The following is a 19615-nucleotide window of genomic DNA, read 5'->3' as shown; positions in this document are numbered from 1 at the left end:
TGTTCACACATTCATTACACACACATTTACACGCAGCCACACGGTGACTGGAGCAACCTAATCAGTGCGTCTCTGATGGGGGTTGGGATACGGGGGTGGGGTTGTCCTGGAGCGTGAGGCTGTCACCATGGCGACACTGCAGATGATGCACTCCTCCTGGAGTTGGGGGAGCTGAGTAAAGATGGAGAGTGCTGGGGAGCTCCCTTACACAGATAAACACACACCAGACTGCTTGCGTGTGTGTTTGGTGCCACTTAGTTAACCCAACTGGACATACACTAACCGTTCTCAACATGTGCGAAACCATACTTCACACACTAGGTATTAGCCAGCAATATCCCTCTGTGATGTCAATGTCTCTGTTCTCTCGCTCTCGTTCTCCACCCTGTACATGATGTCATTGTTTTTCTGTAGTTGCTGCAGAGACATATGAACGTGATTCTTTCCAGGATCTTCCAGATCGCAGAGGACAAATCCACTCTTCTGGACGTTCAAAAACGTGCAGTTCTCTTCCTCATAATGCTTCTCATAGAGGACCTGCACCAATATGTGCCAGTGAATATAACTAGAGACCCTGCCTCGCGCATTACCAGCAAAACTGGGTTAATTCAATTTAACATACAATGCAAAACTGAAGATTACATGCTCTACACAAGTCTATAACTAATCCAATCCAGACAACACAACAGTCTAAAGAAGCTTAAAAGATTTCAATTTAGTTATCACCACACTTTGACATGGTGCTGCTGGAATGGAATTGAATTCATTTACAGCAATTAACTGTCTAATCTTTCCTTCTCATCAATTTGTCATTTAGGGTGATTTGGTTGCTGTGTGGTGGGTGGTATCACTTCAATCTCAGACAATAAAATGCATTTTTATGATTGTTCTGTTGTACTGTGTTACCAAGCATGGCACAATCCTCTGCTGTCAACGGTAATTCACAGTAGTGTCTCAACTAAAGTGATGGGTGCTATGGTAATGCAATGATGCATACAGGGGCAGGTTGGAGTCCTGATGGAGCGACTGTGAGTCCAACAAGTCGCTAGTACTCAAATGTCACAGAGATAGGAAATGCATGGTCCCTGCTTGAACTGGTCAAACACAGAAAGATAAACAAGCCCGGTTTCATGTATGCCTGACACAAATGTCCATGATTTTTCAAATACCATATCAACAGCGTGAATGGATATAACATCAGCTCACACAAAACTATAAATACCAAGGGTTATTTGCACTAAACACTACTCACTGATAAGCCATGATGCCAAGTCACGTACTGGACATATTTTCAACACTAGATAAGGCCATTTACAGAACACCATTTTAGAATAACAAGGCAAAAAAAAAAAAAGAAGAAGTTCAAAAGGACAAGCTATGTCTTAAACTTCCTTCACTGATCAAGTGTATTCTACATGCATGACTGATTCTACCTCTCTCCGACCCCACTGATAGCCTTGAAGTGGTTCCTTGTTTTGTGACCAAAACAAGTAATGACAAGGCCCCCTTCTGTCTAATGAAGTTTAAAAGAGAGAGCATATTTCTTGTGATGTCTCCTGAAGATCCCTCTCATATACATGCATTATCATGCATTCATCCTTTTATCAGTGAACTGGAAAGGGGTATGCGCCTGTCTATTGCCCCTAAGGTCAAACCAGGATAAAGGTCAAGTGGACATACAAAAGAGACCTGACTCCAGCCTACACCACTTCCCAACCCACTTTCCTTTGGTCCCACCTGCTCAACAGATCCTTTGATGGACTGAAACTTTAGGACATCTCTTTCATGATACTGGCTTTTCTTTAACTTCAGAGGAAATGAATTCCTGGTGGTGTTGATAATCCACTGTCACTGAAGTATCTGATTGTGGATGCCTAAGACAGAGACACTACTTGTTCAGTGATAACAACCAATTGCACTGACCTATTGGATTTGCAATGTGATTGTCTTGGATATTAAAGCAGTGGAGAGGATGAGTCGAGGAAGGGATAGAAGAGAGACATGGTGAAACCTGCACAGAGATGAGCTGAAAGGGTCTCTTCGGCTCTTTGTGATCTCAACACTCTCTTAAAGGGACGGAAGCATTAAAGACTTCTGATGGCTGGCCATGAAAAAAACTCCCTCTGATCTCTGTCCAGATAATAGAATAAACATATCTCATTAATTCCACTTCCATTCCACTAACACGTAAATAAAAAATAAATAAAAAAACAAGCACAAAACCAGCTCATAGTTTCTTAGATATAGTGCACTTATAGGACTCAACCACATCTCATTTCACCACATGGATTTCTTTGCCAACAATTTTCTGTGTATTTAATCATATTTCAAGATAAAGGAGAACATAGTCTTTGCTTAAGCAATCAAATGTCACATCAAATAAACCAGTGTTTCCCAACCCTTGTCCTGGAGCACCACAACCCTGCACATTTTGAATGTTTCCCTGATTAAACACACCTGGATCAACTCATCAGCTCATTGGTAGAGACTCCAAGACCTGAAATGGGTGTTTCAGATAAGAGAGACATAAAATGTGTACTGTTGGGGCTAAACCAGAACCAGGGCTAAAAGCCATTGCTTTAAACCATCCATATCACTAACCTGTCAAATTTAGAGGATCACCGGAGGCTAGTTCACATTACAATACATTATTGGATTTTAAAGTTATATTTATAAGTTAAAGTTAGAGTTAAAATGATAAAGTTGATAGGATTTGTTGGATCTATTTGATAATCTTGTTGGTGAGGGGTGTCTAAACCTTATTCTGGAGGACCACCTTCCTTTAGAGTTTAGCTCCAACCCACATTAAACACAGATGAACCAGCTAATCAAGGTCTTCAGGATTTTTAGAAACTTACAGATAGGTGTGTTGGAGCAAGTATGTAGGAAGGTTTTTAGAATGGTTGAATTGTTGGCATTTGTTGGGGCAGTGTGATTCACAAACACATCCAACTTTTGCACAGATGGCCTGTGACTAATTTAGCATTTTTGACAACTTCAGCATCTTAATTTGTGTGATAAGCAAAGCAGAACAAACATCATTAGTCTGAGAAGTATACACAATATGAATGAAGACTAATCCCGTCTCTGAGGGACTTCTAGTTCAGCCACATTATCAAAGGGATGAGAAGAAATTGGTACAGAAATAGTTTAGGGGGAGGTATATAAAAATCCTGGCACTCCAAATCCGCGTGGCGTTCATTAGGAGAGAAAACAGCCCTGCGTAATTAGGTTATCCTCACATTCAGTAACAGGGAGATTTACTCTTGAACTTTTCTGTTTAACAGCTGCTAAGCCGCCGCAGCCCTGGGGAAGAGACACCGGCACCAGAGAGGATTTGGAGAGGATAGAAAGGAAAACATAAGAAAAAGACAAGAAAGAAAGAAAGAAAGAGGGGAGAGGGACAGTCATACCCCTGAATATTTGAATATTAAATTATTGTTTTTTTTTGTAATGGCTGGAAGGTAGAGAGGTTGAGGAGGAATCTATGCAACTGAATCACGCACCAGATTAGAGCAACAACCCACCAAAGCAGACAATTACACTAGACTTAATGTGTCTGGAATCTGTGTTAATGGTAACAGGGTATTCGTTTCAGACCGCCAGTGGGAATGTGGTTCCCGACCCCTGGGGTTAAAACTGGCATCACCACATATGCAAGTGGGGTCGCAGGCGAAAGGATGGTCGAGCTGCCAGCCGGCAGAGAATAGGGGGATTAAGATGAAACAATCAAAGTGCAACTGCAAGAGACAGATGGGGGATTTAGGGTTGATGCTGTCCCTGATAAACACGCAGTACCCTAGCCCAATTTAAATCAAGACCGCACCATCTTTACTGGTAATGTGGTTGATGCAGGGACACATCTGAGATCACTGGGAGAACTGCACACTAGATCTCTGGGTCCAAACTGGGACTCAAACCCAAGTCCAAGGATAAGGCAAGACATTTTTGGACAAATTGCAAGCAAAGTCTTATGGCTGGTTTAGAATTAAGTTTAGAAATATAAGGATAGGGCTTGAGTTACTTGGGGCCAAGCTATCCAAAATATCTACCTAAACCACTACCCTGACAATTCCATAAACTGTAAAGCAAAAACAAAGAAACTCTTCACTGTCTGTTTTTCTGCATGTGAAAATCAACTCAGAATGACTATTATCAATCTACAGCTGAGACACCACCATCTCCTCCTGGTGCGCTCTGAGCTCAGGTGGCCAATGAGATGAACATATACATCATTTCAGACAGTCTATGGACCTCTTTGGCCCCTACATGGATTTGAGTATTTTTATTTTGTTCTTAGTAAATGCCAAATTGTCATAACTGTGAGGTGTGCTTATACTGTGTGTATATGGCTTGCTCTAAGTTTGTGCTGTATACATACTAGCAAAGAGTTTTTCCTGTACAATGTTGAAAAAAATAAAAAAATAATCTGATTATACTGAAAGTATAACATTTATATAGAACATTGTGGTAAGGGTTAAGTAACTGTACCTTTAGGGCTAGAATGTGGGATCTGTAAATTGTCTATAACTTATGCTAAAATGCACTGTAAACATGTTGTTTTTAGGGACATATTTTTACCATCTGCACCTAGCTGTGCATTTATAGTAAGACAGCGTCACTGGCACTCTGGAGTGCAAAACACTATAATTTCATCACCTTAAACGCCCTCTGTTTAGCTTTTAAAAGCAACAGGAAAAACAAACAGAGAGGGTGAGAAAAGTAAATGAGGCAAACAAGTATTGTCCTTCTTTTTATAGAGCTTAGTGCACCACCCAAACTCAGAGCCAAAATTGTACTGTTGTTATCCAGTCCAAGTTGGCTGAAATAGAGGACAATTAGACGACACCCATTCCCCTTTCCCAGCCTTCCCACTGAAATCCTATGTTGTTCTGAGATCATGTATCAGACCTCGACAGAGTAACTCAGAGGTTGTTTTTTTTTTTTGTATTCTGAGCCTTGCATGAAACAATATATCTTTGCTTTCAGATATAAAAAGCATGACCTCCAGAGCTACTTTGATGCATTCTCCTCTTTCCTGAGCCCCATTACAATCCACTACATAACCGCAGGGTGACAACAGAGCCCTGCCTGCCCGCTCATCTAACTGTGCATCATCAGCACTAGTGTTACAGCTGAGCCAAAGTGAGCTGAGCCCAGTCGGCACATCGACTCACATACACACACACACACACACACACACACACACACACACACACACACACACACACACACACACACACACACACAGTGCAGTGATATCATAGCCCAGGCTGGTGGAATGACACAGTTGTTGGTTTTGCACAATTGTAACGGGCCAAACACATAGCCCTGAGGGGCACCCTTCCCTGCAAGCAGATGCCCTGAACTGAGCAATCAATATGTATGCTTACATACACCACTACACACTGGAAATGTGACATGCATCTTCCTCTACTTCTCATGCAGGAACTCCTCATGGCACATTTAGAGATGATGTAATCCAGATCCACACCTTTTCTCACGCATCACACAGCATATACATGTACATACTCTGTGGCTGCATGCTCACACACACAAGCATTCAGGGGGTGCCCCCCTCTCACCTGCACCTGCATGAAGGAGCCCCTGTAGAAGCAGCAGGCAGCCGCTGACAGGGCACTCCACAGGCTGCATCTCTCCGTCATGGCTCCGGTCCTCCTCTCTTCAGCTCGTCCACCCCTGGAGTCCACTAGAAGCCCTGGGTCATGCCCTGTCTCCTAGCGTTCACCCCGCGCTCAAGCCACTGCCGCAACTGATCAGTGCTATCGCTGTTCCACTGGAGCCAGCGTCATCCCAGATCTGCACCGGCTTCCTCTCTCTCCCTTCTCAATGTCTCGATCTCTCTCTCTCCCTCTCTGACTTTCAATGTATCTCTCCCACTCAGTTCCACTGCCTCTTACTCTCACTCTAGCGCTTGCTATGCTTCACAGCGCTGGCAGGGATTACCTCATCGCTCTTGGATGAAAGCAGCGGGAGGGGGGAGGGAAAGAGGGGGAGAGAGAGGGATGTAGAAAGAGAGAGATGCTTGCAGGCACTGAGACCCCACCCACCCCCTCCTCCAGGCCTCCAAACAATGCTGGGGGGAGAGAGACAGAGAGAGAGAGAGAGAGAGAGAGAGAGAGAGAGAGAGAGAGAGAGAGAGAGAGAGAGAGAGAGAAAGAGAAAGAGAGAGAGAGGTATGTGGCGCACGCATTCAGCACCTACTCAAAGGAATTTTCCCTTTTATTCCGGTTTGAAAGACTGCAAAAGAAAAGCAGGAGGGGGGCAGTCAGTCTATAGACACTCACCCTCATGCACATACACTCTTCCACACCCACTGAATCGCAAAAACAGAGAAAATAGTTAAATCCAGGCACACATGACTGTTTGTGTACAAGTTAAAAAAATAAATAATACTACAAAAAACAGGAGTGGATGTTGTAAGTCTGGGCATGCAGGATCTATTTAAAATCTGAGTTGTGCTTGGAAATAAAATGATGTTTTCTAGGAACGTAGTAAAAACCTGCTAATGAGCCTCAGTCTTTGAATATTCCCTATTGGACACTACCCACGCACACATACTTACTCCAGATAAAATGAGTCTGACTCTGGCACAGCAGTCTAGGGTGGGGCGTTTGCTCCCTAGGGACTATTGTGACATCAAAATGGACGCCTTGCTATGGCAACCAACTGAAAGCTTTGACAGCAGCATCCTTAAAGGAATATTTCATCCAAAAAAAAGGAAAGACTGTCATTTGCCAAACAGGAATAGGCTGAAAGTTAATTAGTTATTCACAAGATAATCGTTCCCTCTGTAATAGCTCTCAAATATTATTTGTGCTTCTGCATATTCAAACTTTGCGTATTAAGACTTGTGGCAATGGATCTTGCATGTCTTGTAACCAAACATGCCATGTCAAGTTAGAATACGTGCAAATGAGATTAGAGAGCTACAGTGGTGGAGGAAGAATATTGGTGAAAAATGACTGCAATTTCAGTCTGTTTGTCACAAGAAATCCTATTGCTTCAGAAGATGTGGAATACAATATACAGTACAAGTTGAAATTGACTAGAATTATAGAATTATATATAGAGCAGTCTGGACATTATTCAAAACTTCTCCTTTTGTGTTCCATGGAAGAAAGTAAGTCATACGAGTACAGAATTATATTAGGGTGAACAAATGATCATTCTTGGGTAAACTATCCCATTAAATCAGGGGAGTCCAATCCTGTTCCTGGAGAGCCAATGTCCTGCAGAGTTTGGTTCCAGCTTGCTGCAAAACAATTGCCTGTAAGTTTGTAGTAATACTAAAGACCTTGATTAGCTGGTTCAGATGTGTTTAATTAGGATTTAAATTGTGCAGGATAGTGGCCCTCAAGGAGCAGGATGACACACCTGCTGGACACGCAATATGTCTGTAAGGATCACATCAGTATTTTGAGTCTATAAATTTGGTTCTATAACAAGCTTACTAAGCAGTGATGCTTACAGTATCAACTAGGGAAGTCACACAATGAAAAAACAAAAGATTTAATTAGACGAAACCCATTCTGCAAAGAAATCTCACTGATGCTATTGTGCATTTGCAGATAATCCACTCAGAACATGTTAATTTCATGTTGAACGCTCATCAGCCTAAGACAAAAGGAGAATGAATGTCAAGTTGAAGCGCTTAAAGTGTAAAAGATAGAGGTGTAATCCATTGTGTGGGTTAAATATGTTATGGTGTGCGTTTGTCTCATGAGATCATGCAATGAAAAAAGGATTTCATGCTATTTCCACAGATATGATGAGGAGTCTCACATGACACACACATGGCGACAAACATATGGCAACCACAGACAGATTTTTGTGAGAGATGAAATTACTGCCTAAATTGACTTTTTGTAGCTTGATTTCCCAGTGGCTTTGTGGTATCAGAGCATTGCTGTACTTATTTGAGTGTCCTGACCAGAACAGCACAGCAATGGTGTGAGATTGGGGCGGGACTACCTGTTTGTTTAACCAATGGCAGATGGAGGGAAATGTTTGAAAACAGTCATTATTCTTCCAATTCCATCCCATTGAAACCATGACCTTGGCCGAGCAGTATTTGAGATAAAAGAACAGATAACAGATAACATCTGAAAAGCCGCATTTAGCAAAATTTGATTTAATCTCATTGCTATAGGAGAAATAACATGTGTCATGTCTAGGAGAAACAGTTGTGATGATAAAGAGAACTCGGTTTTTCTTGCCTTCCTCTCGGTCCCAGATCTCTACTTTCTGAGCTCCCTCTCTGTTTCTTGTTTTCGGTATCACGCTGTTGTGTGTATCTATGCTGATCATGGATTTTTTCTTCACAACCCCTCCTCAATCTTTCATTCAATCTCTCTCTCAGTTAAATATTAATTACACAGTGAGTGTCCTGGAGGCAGGGTGCAGTGGTACAATGGAGAGGAGCTAGACTCTGTGAGGGAACTGGTAATGAGGAGGTGGAGGGGGTTTGTCTCTCCCTCCATCTGCCTACAGGGCCCGAACGCCTCACCTCCCCCTTCCCATTAACATTAATGAGCTCGGCCCCCCTTGGAATTCTGGGTATTGTAGTTGCCATGCAATGGCTCCTGCCCAAGTCGGCACTGCTTTTGCTGATCAAGCAGTTTGGTCATTTGGTTTGATCTGTAGCAGTAATAGAAGACCATGAGAGGCATGTTAGTGTGTGAGGTCTAGTCAATTTACAGAATAATCAATGCAGAGCTGTGTATAGTGATTTGATTTAAATGGAATAACTGGCTGTCCTATGTATTTCCATGCTGAAAAAAAGGAGGGAGTGGAAAAAAAGGGATATCACAACCTCCATCTTTCACCAGCTGAGTTTACATTTGTCTTTCTCAATTCATAGTCTTTCTTCACTTACTGTTCACCTCTCCATGTCTCGTTCTTCTTATGCATCACTATTACTATTGCCATTTTTAAAACCCCTAACCATGAGAGCACAAATCATGCAGCTTGTTGAGGAGATGGCTTTAGCAATCTAAATGATGATCTTTGCCTGGTGCACAATAAAAACACACAAAACACATTGAAAGAGGGACCTGAGACATAACTTGCATCCAAAATATCACAGAGAACAGGGATTGGCCTCTTTTGACCAGTAAAAAAAGACATCTAGAGCAACCACGAGCAATGCCTAAGCAATCTCCCATCCCACAGCATTTCCATGGAACATCACCACAATTGCTATCCTTACTACTTGTTGTGTCCAAATTAACTATTTTTAAAGTCCCCATGAAATAAAGAAAAAATGTTTTGGCTTTTAGTATGAATATGTTAGCCTTAAGGTTATCTATAAGCTAGTGTGCTCCAAAACAATGACACAATTCGCATTTAAACATTCAAAACGTAGTCTCTCACTTCTGCTAATATGGATCAATGATTTTGATGACATCACCCTGCATTTCAGCTTCTCATCAGATTTTCTGTCCAATCAAATGCTCTCGAGAATCTGAAGCCCCGCCCCATACACTATAAATAGACGCTGAAGCTGCGGCTGAAATCGGTCACTTGTTCACACTATTACTATTTTCTACAAGGTAAATAGTGAATAGTCCACAGTGCACTATATAGGGGATAGGGAACGAGTCAGACAGAGTAAGTATGCTTTTCATTGGGGCGAATGAAGTCTGGTTTGGTCTGGTTGGTCAAGAGACACAATAGCACAGAGCGGATCATATGCACAAGTCGGCGCAGACCTCAAAACGTATCGGACACATTTGAATTCTGCACAGAATGCTGTATTTTAAGGGAGATTTGTAGGAGAAACGGTTAGAGATTAAAGAAACAGCGGCTTCACCGAGCTCAACGGCTCTGGTCGAGCTGTGATATAAACTAAACGCTAGTTTTAAAAAAAGGGGAGGAGCTGTTTGATATGTCCGCCCTGTCTTCCTGTTTCAGTGGAAATTACGTCAACACATTGAATAATGCAGTGCATTTCAAAGCACTTCAGTGGGCCTTTAAGTACAAATATCAGTTCATGTAACAAAAATGACCTAATATGATTTGGTGGACATAGTACAATGGCAATACCATGCTACTAGATACTAGCTATGATTTTTTGTTTTTGGACAAGTATCAAAGTAGAGTCTTGGTATTGCTTTGGGAGTACCATAAAAACACTGTGGTACAAACTACTGTAGTGCTGTTACGAGAGATCAGCTTTGGTATCTTTCAGTAGAATTTTCAGTGATACAATTATTGAGAGGAAACTGCAAATTGGTGTTAGCGGCAAGCAGAAAGGTTAGGAGTTCAATCCTAAGGTGCTGGGAAAGGTGCGAGATCTAGGAACAGCCGAGATAATGAGACGGCAGCCCAGCAGAAAATAAACATCGCGTATCAACGGCTGAATGGAAGAACGCAATCGCGAACACCTCAAGTGTCTGGGCCTCTGGGAACGCTCTGTTCTGGAGCGAAGACCAGTTGTTCATCTCTGTTTCCAGCTGAAAGAGCTGTTTTTTGCCATTACAGTGAACATTCAGGGCAGAGACTCATTTTAACTCAGACACCATTAAACTTTCATATTGTGGCGGAGAAGAGAGGCATCCAAGAAATGGAGGGAAAGGCTGCTGTGCATCCAATCAAACTAGTACAAATCTACCGCAGATTCATCTGTCACTTGGTAGAAACTAGTCATATTTGACGCATACCAACATGGATAGGTTGTCTAACAAAAAACATGAATAAAACTATAGAAGGTAAAAAAAAAAAAAAAAATGCTAGACCTAGGCAGTTTCTAGCAATTATGGTTAAAGGATGGAAAGGATTTTAAGGATGTTTTGTTGCTTTTGTACAATAAACAGTTATGGTCCTGTTTTGTTGCCACTTGGCTTTAACCAGGGTTTGGAAATGAGAATGGTTTGGGGTGGGGTGTTAAGAAAGTATAATAAAATGTACAATTAAACCTACAAATGCACTAATGTAATTTGTCAGAATCTTTTTGCTACTCTCTGTCTCTGTTCTGTCTGTTTTGGGGGAAGGACTTTGTTAAATTATACCTTATTTATTACATAACACTTTGATAGGACTTTATTTTAGGCTGATTTGTTTATTATTCATGCAACAATACTTATTACTGTATGGATATTACTATATGGATAAGTAATAAGAACTTTGTCTGTGCTCAGTATGAATGTTTTTAGCATGACTTTGTGAAAGGTTAATAACAAAACTGAACAAAATAGCTGTTTTCATTGCCAGTGTTTGGATATTTAGCATATTTCACACTTGTTCTACAGATATGTGTACTTGTGTCATTATGATACTGTTTGTTTTATAGCCGTTTCTTACAGATAAAATAATGAAGATCATTGCGTTTCTCTTTTCAAGCCCTATTCACTCTGCCAGCATCCCGCAGTGACATACATCGCTCTCCATCGTTTTCACACCACAGATGATAAACAATTTAGCTAACTGTCTAAACTGAATTATACATGCATTCACTCATAGGAGTTTTAAACTGCTAACTAGTCATCAGTGCAATGAGAACTTTAAATAGTATTTTTTAATATGAAAAATGTATCGAGTTTCAGACCTTGATGGCCTCATAGCTGACTATGACTGTGGGACTCAAAAACCACTTCTACTCAGTTCAATCTCTGACAAATGACTCTTTTCAGCCGGTTCTTTTTAGTGAACCAAAACCATATTGCATGACCAGTGTTGTCAAAATCCCAAACAAGTGCCTCCTATGATCAGATTATTTTTTTTAAAAGCAAGAAGTTTTATTATGTTAAGTTGTATATAAGGCTTTCGCGACTTAAAGGTACACTATGTAACTTTTTTTGTTTAAAAATAACAACATTTAAATAATGAGTCAATACATCATCAATTCTTCTTCCAAAATGTATTTTTGTCTTGCCCTGATTCACTAGGGTAAGCCTATTGTAACTGTTTATATTTTAGACCTGTTGGATGGTTTTCGTGGGAAACTGTGTAAATGCGTCACTCGTCTGTGCGTGTCTCGTCATATCCGTAAATAAATAAAACTCAGGCTACTTTGACGCGTGTATAGTGTGGGAGTGGCAGAGGTTGTAACAACGAGTAAGAAAGGTTGACATGAAGTAGCTAAATCTCCAACCTCCAGGGAATCACATGTTTTAAACAAATGTCGAATAGAGGAGAGTCTGCTGGCTGAGCTCGTAATAAAACAAGAATCAACATTGGATTGGCTTTTCGGAGATATCGAAAACTGAGGGATCTGAAATGTTGTCAAAGCAACACGGAGATGGTGTTTTTATTACTCAACAGATGAGTAAGGTATTTTATTGAACAGATAACTTGCTCTCGAACAGAGTTGATTGTAAATCATTATCTATTGTGAGGGGTCATTTCATCCGCAGTCACACAGAGCCGAAGCACAACCAAAACAATGTTCTTCAGCAAAATGCATGCAGTTTTGTTTTTTAACTGCTGGCACAAAATTTGCATTGTGTACCTTTTAATCATTATAGTTAATGACTGGCTGTTTATAAGATATTCTGTAAAGACAAACATCTTTCCAGATTTTTTTTAAATAATGGAATTCAAATGAATACACAATGAAATCTCACTATTCCCATCCATTAGACTGTGTGCATGTGTCACAGACAAAGAAGAAGTTTCAGTATTTGTGTGCACATAATTTATTCAGCGTGTGTGTAAATGAGAATGTGTGTTTTGAAGGCTTGGGGGTCATGTGGGCCTGGCCACACCTAACCTTCCTTTACACAGAGCTTCAGGAGATGAAGAGCAGTTTACAGCTCCATCTAGAGGCAGCAGAGTTCACTACACAGCAATTAAATGCAGAATCTAATATCTTAATGACTGTAAATAAGGGCAGGCACAGGAAGGACATTAATTTGCACCAAATCAGCACATTCCAAAAGTACTCATTAGATGAATTTCTTACTACATCTCCAAATGGTGCATTTAGTTAATTAATACAGGGATTTTGCCTAATTAAGCATGAAATAACCATATTCAGCAAGTTGTCAGGAGGAAGCCTCAAAGAACAGACAGACTGAAGTAATAGATAGATATATTAACAGAATTCTTTCCAGCTCCTACTTATAAAGGATGAGAGATGAGCCTAATTTTAATACACTTTACCAAGTGACTTCTTGCTAAGAGAAAGAAAAAAAGCCTTACTTCCACATATTCTCCTTGGTTGTCTGTGGTGTCCAGCTGTCTGTGAAAAGAAAAATTATTCATATTATATATTACGCAATATAGTTAACTGTAAGCTAGTCATATTTGTAAAATAAACCTCCAAAATAAAACACCAAAGCAAAGCTGACTGCAGATTATCCCACTTTATGCACAGATACTTACATTGCAAACTAGCTAAATAAATTGACATGAAAAATGAAAAATATTGAAAGCCACCTCAAGGTCAAACTTAGGGAATTTAGGGAGAGAATGAGACTTGTATTGAGATTGATGTCATCAAAAAGCAATTTTTCTACTCTTCCTGTTTCGTTTGTTTTCATGTCAGAAGATGCTTAGTAAAACTCAATGAGGAACTTGACCTTTTTTTAACATCCTAAGGAAGTGAAAAGGGTGTTCCTTCACGTTCCTCCTTCTGCACGCCACATCAATGACACGATGAAATGAGGTTGAACCAAAAACAGGAATTGCAGAGACAGAGCATTTGACCACAGTAATTGAAATATTACTTTATTAAAATGGCATATGACAGAATCATTCTTTTACTTTTTTTTTACAGGCAAATCTGTCTTTTCGGGCCAATTAAAATACATTGAAAATGAGAAAAGCAGCATAATTTTTAACAAGATATTTTCAGGTCTCAGGTTGTGTGGAATATTTAGAATGAAAGAGGAATATATTACTGATTTGTTCATTTTTATATTGTCAATTTAAAAAAAAAATCAATTAAACAGCCTATAATACACATTATATCAAAATATATCAAAATAGATATGTTGTAATTCATTTTCTTGTTGAATGTTCAAAAGTTTCAGAAATTGACTTTAATAAACCCTGAGGAATTTTCATTGGTGTAAAAGTGTGATAACTAGCCCCAGTTTTTCCTACATGTACATGACAGAAAGAGTTTTTGGTAAATAGGAAAATAATACCAAAAGAAAAAAAAAAACTACCACAAAATTTGCATGAGAGAACGTTTCGGTTACGACTGTAAACCTGATTCCCTGAAGAGGGAACGCGACGCTGAGTCGAGATGCTGTGGGAAAGCCTCTGCATGATTGTCCAATGGCGTGGCGGAACGCCATGTGAGGTCATCAACCAGGAAACTATAAAGCATACCTGGAACAAAGAGTCACTAGCTTCTGATAGGCTGAAGCAAGTCGCTCACAGGCATGCAGGAAGTATGGCAGGGCGACGCAGCATCTCATTCCCTCTTCAGGGAACCAGGGTTACAGTCGTAACCCGAGACCTTCCCTTTCAAGGGAACTCGAGCTGCGTCGAGACGCAGTGGGAACCCTATACCCACGACGCCATTGTAACAAGTGTCTGTCCGTGTGAAATCTCTGCGCACACTAAGACAAAAGCACCTGCGCCCCTGGAGTGGAGCCGAGGTCAATGTCAAAAACCTCACTAATGTGTGCGGCGAGGCAACATCCCGCCACATCACAAACATATCGAAGGGAACTCCTGACGATAATGTTTAAGAAGCAGCCATACTCCTAGTCTCCTGGTCACAGTGCCACAAAGGAAACGTTTCTAGAGGGTGTATCCCCAAGGATACACCACTTAAAGGGACGTGGTAAGCAGCTAAGGCCTCCATGTACACCTTTAGTGGAGGGGGATAGACCTGCGGAGAACCGTTCCTGCAGGAACTCCAGCACTGCAACCACTGGGCAGATAACTGGGTCCGGCTGGTGCTCTCGGCACCAGGAAGTGAAAAATATCCACTTCAAGGTGTAGAGTTTCCTCGTGGAGGGAGCTCTGGAGTGGAGGATGGTCTCAACAACCTCAGTTGAGAGACCTGAACTTATGAGCTGGGCCCCCTCAGAGGCCAAGCCCAATCTTTCCACAATTGAAATTTATAATCCCTGTAATCTACGCACTGCCTCGGCAAACGCGAGATCCAAGCCAAAGAATCTTTATTGACTTTCTTCCCTTGAGAAGAAAGCCAACAGGAGCAGGGCTAAAACTCTCGATAGTGCATATGTTACACGTCGGGAATTTATGAATGAACACTTTCAGCCCCCTTTTACTAGAGCTGATCGTGCATGCTCCACTCCCAAAGAAACAACACATAAATCGCGTGTGTCCCCACTCGCAATAAGCGAGGGCAGGGACGAACACACGATCCAAAAAGCTGTTTGCTCACCATTATACTCCTGTCTAGATATATAATATGCTTGTGGACAAACAACAATAAATAGACAGAGACAGTTTCACACAGAGCGCTTGCTGAAGACACAGAAGCTTGTGACTGTTTGTTCCAGGTGTGCTTTATAGTTTCCTGGTCGATGACGTCACATGATGTTCCGTCACGCCATTGGACTGATGTCATAAGTGCTTCATGACGCAATCACGCAGAGGCTTCCCACAGCGTCTCGACGCAGCTCGAGTTCCCTTGAAAGGGAAACAAACTTATCTGAAGAGTGATGTTTGATAAATCTGCAACAGCAAATTCACTGTCAAATCATGGCAAGAAAAGTTGGAAAAGTGGGAAAAGTTTCATAAACACAGAAGTGTGTGGAAGCCACTGCCAAACACACTGAAAAGACATTGAATTAATGCTAAGTCAATCAAAGAGGTGAAACAAGTGTGTGTTAAACAGAAGTTTCAACGCTATCTCACGACCAAGATTTTATGAGGTGACATCTTGAATTTAGACTATGCATATGATCTTCGTTTAGTGAAAGATGATCTTTTGTACTGTTTTATCAGTGGTTGTCCTGGTAAAGTGATAGGCTACTGGTGAAGCTCTTGAAAACATTGCATACAAACACAGGAAGACTCTTAACACGTTTCCTGAAGACATTTCTCACATCCTCCAGCTGTGCTGGCTGACCTCACATCATTATTCTCTTTCACAAATGACAGGAAAAATATCTTGCTTGCAAACAACAAACCAGGTGTCGTTCAAAAAGAGCTATGACCAAGTACAATCTAATTATAATAAACCAGGGTACAATGCTTTTGTAGCATAAACGCTTCCACAAGACAAGGTACCATAATAATACTGTGTTATTATTATTATTATTATTTAATTTTTTTTTGCCATATATAACAAAGTAACAAAGCATTATCATTTGATATTACTACTATGGATACTTTTGTAAAGGCAATGTTGAATTCAAAGTATACAGTGATAAAAAGTTAACTAATTATTTTTTCAAGTTCACTATTTACTAAATACTTCTATATATAAAGCTAAAAATAACAAGCAATTTAGCCACTACTGTCATTATAATTCAAAAAAGTAAAATACATTAAATGAAATCACTGAAAGATTATGAAAAGTATTATGTTTTTTGTAGAGGCAGTATCATTTTAGAGGAAACTACAATTACTATGTTGAATTTTTGACATTTACTCTGTGACACACACAACATACTGACAATGATAATCTCACCTTAGATCCTTGTGCAACTTCATACTCAAGACTCAAGACAACAACACCAAAAACTTTTTCTTAAAAAAAAGACCCAAAGGGTGTTTCCTAATTTAAAATTGTAAATTAAATAATGTCTCAGTCTGTTCCCAGACTACAGTCTGTCAAGTCCTTGTGCAAGCTGAGAAGAATGAACAGCAACTTTCGTTTGAATCCCTGTTCATCCTGTTGCTCTCTGCTGCCCTCTAATGTGAATTTATGAGGGTCACTCTTGAAACACCGGGTGCTTCTCAATACTTAAATTGATGCTTCTTCGTTTCCTCGCTCCTCCGTCCTCCAGCCCGTGACCCGTAAACCGATCGAAGTCAGCCATCTTGAAGGACATCTCAATTCTCTAACGGCACCGCGAGGAACGAGGAGTGAGGAAGCTTCCAGAGTAACTATGAGTGAGGATGCACGGGTTTATTTATGCTTTACCTTTGCGGTTTAAATAAAGCCATATATCCCACATATTTCGACAGGGCATTACTTTATTATTTTTATTTATGAATTTCTTGAATAACCAAAATTCAACAACATAAGGGCAGATCCTTTGAGCACAGCTGATGACACTTTGTTGGACCCTATTGAAGTCAATGTGGTCTATCAACTGTTTGGTTACCCATATTCTTTAGAAAATATTCTTTTGTGTTCTGCAGAAGAGAGAAATTCATACAGGTTTGGAACTACATGAGGGTGAGTAAAAGATTTTTTTTTTTTTGGTATCCCTAATATTCAGCGCATTCTCATAACCAAATCGTCACTTTTTCGTCACTTTCTGACATTCGTCAATATCCGACGCACAAAGCACCCTTTAGCGTCCATATGAGACGCATAACCCTACCACAGACCTAAACCTACCCATAACCGAAGCGTCTCATATTGACGCCAAGGGTGCTTTGTGCGTCGGTTGACGAACTTCCGAAAGCGTCAATTACATGACGCCTAAACCTACCCATAACCCGAAGCGTCTCATATGGACGCTAAAGGGTGCTTTGTGCGTCGGATATTGACGAATGTCAGAAAGTGACGAATTGGGTATGAGAATGTGTTGCAATATTCTGGCATTTTGTTATCACCATACAAAAAAAAGTAACACGATGGTTTCCAGTGGCGTTTAGGACGGGCCCTTGAGATAAACTGTATTAGACTGCATGTCCATACGCACAGAGCAGATCTCGGAGAATCACGGTAATGTTTTTTCTCAGCCTCTATCTCATGAGATCATCTCAAGCGTGACATCAATCCTGATGTACATGTACAATGAACCAGAACCGCTTTCACAAAGGAACGAGAGCATATATTGTATCACAAAACCACGCTGTCACGGTATGTGGTCAGACACGAGGATTACTCTCGTCTGACATTACAGTGCAGCTTCCTGATTTATCTGTGAAGAGTTGAAGGAATGAATGAAGCATTTATATAGCACTTTATTATCTACTATTGTACACCCAAAGAGCTTTACAAATGTGGATGATTCGACGGCAGCTTTGACTGTCGAGAAGAAAAGTGCGCAACGTGGGCGTATATCGGCCACAAAGGGGGTGACCCTCTGACACCTAAAATGACAAATGGGACAACCTACAATTTTTTTCTTTGTCATTGTAAGTCCACAAGACCGCGAGTCAACATTAAGTGTGCCATTTGGGACAGGGATAGTATTTGAGATGCTATTGTGTGAACAGGATATTTCGACACTCAAATTCTCGACTCATTCTCAAAACTGGACATGGAGTGTCTATTGAGAGTGGCATTCTCCAAAAATAGGATTTTACCGACGTTATCAAGGACTTTTCAGCAAGAAAAACAAATGAGAAAAGTTTCTAAAGTTATGTTGTTCTAATTTATTCATACACAAGCATGATTTGAAAAGTCGTACTGTAACACTGTAGCCCAGTGGCCTCAGGTTTATCGCAATGTGTCCCTGACACCCTTACCTTACCTTCACTACATATTGGATTTAATCCAGTATGTCATCGCGATACAGGCTGCAGCAAAGACATCTTGGAGCTGGAAGCAATATTCACAAAATGGGGTATTTTGTTTAAGGCGAGTTTACGGCAAAGATTTACGAACAGAAACTGGTAGCTACTTGGTCTGTAACACTGTTTCTACACCGGTGCATCCTTGGACACTTCAAAGCGAATACTCCAGACCCATTTGTCCTGTTGTTGGGAGAGCAAGCTCGCATTAACTGTGGGTGACTTGCCACACATCCGGTGTAGACAGAATCACTTGCTGAATTCGAAACCTAGACTACTCGTAGGCTACTATTTTTATCATATCTTTCTATGGGCGAACTAGTAAGAGTAGTAGGCTATACTAGTATGCAGTTCCAATTACAGCAACTAATGGGTTCTATGTGCTTTTGTTATGTGTTGCGCCATTCGCTTCCGGTTTAGACAGATGTGTAGCAAGGTTGTGAAACTATAGACTATAACTATTTGTCAAAAAAACATTTTCGTAAACTGAAATAAAATAAGAAAATTTCAACATATATGAAAAACTAAAATGAAACAAAACTGACAACAGTAACTGAAAAATTAACTGTAATTAATAAGCTCTCATCCTGTACCGGAAAATCAAGTTTTTCCATTAGACAGCGCTACTTTATTTTTCAATGTAAACACCAGCTAGATGTGGACGTGTGACCGTTGCGCTCGCGTCTTTTGCAGCCTTATTTTAAGAAGCCGAAATGGCCAAATAAGTATTTCCACCATGTCTAGACCGTATGCAAATACAGCTTTACCTTAATTCCAGGTAAGATAACCATCTCATGTGAAACTTAATAATAAACCCGATCCCACACATATTAGACAGGATACCACACTGAGCAGAAAACGGAAAAAAACAAATAGCATGTCTAACCCACATTGACATACATTTGTCAGAGTAGAAGTAAACTGAAACACTGGTCTGAAACACATGAATATATATGAGTTTGAATAGAACTCTGAATGGAATAGTCTATTGAATAGTCTGAATAGAACACATGCATATGACTATATT

At 40.4% G+C, this 19615-nt stretch overlaps 1 protein-coding gene across 2 annotated transcripts in view; it reads right to left on the bottom strand.

The window, feature by feature from the left end:
- Nucleotides 1–19615, bottom strand: part of sh2d3ca (SH2 domain containing 3Ca) — a 56027-nt gene that overhangs the window by 29245 nt on the left and 7167 nt on the right. Inside the window, exon 3 of one of the 2 annotated variants that reach the window (XM_079861857.1) lies at nucleotides 13165–13204. In XM_079861857.1, the coding sequence (XP_079717983.1) occupies nucleotides 13165–13204 (40 nt within the window). Of the gene's footprint in view, nucleotides 1–5585; nucleotides 6179–13164; nucleotides 13205–19615 lie in introns of those variants that run through there. The other variant, XM_079861858.1, reaches the window with a different exon arrangement.

Source organism: Squalius cephalus (assembly GCF_949319135.1).
Source record: "Squalius cephalus genome assembly, chromosome: 24".
In the NCBI taxonomy this organism is placed as follows: domain Eukaryota; kingdom Metazoa; phylum Chordata; class Actinopteri; order Cypriniformes; family Leuciscidae; genus Squalius; species Squalius cephalus.
This window is presented reverse-complemented; position numbering and strand designations above follow the sequence as displayed.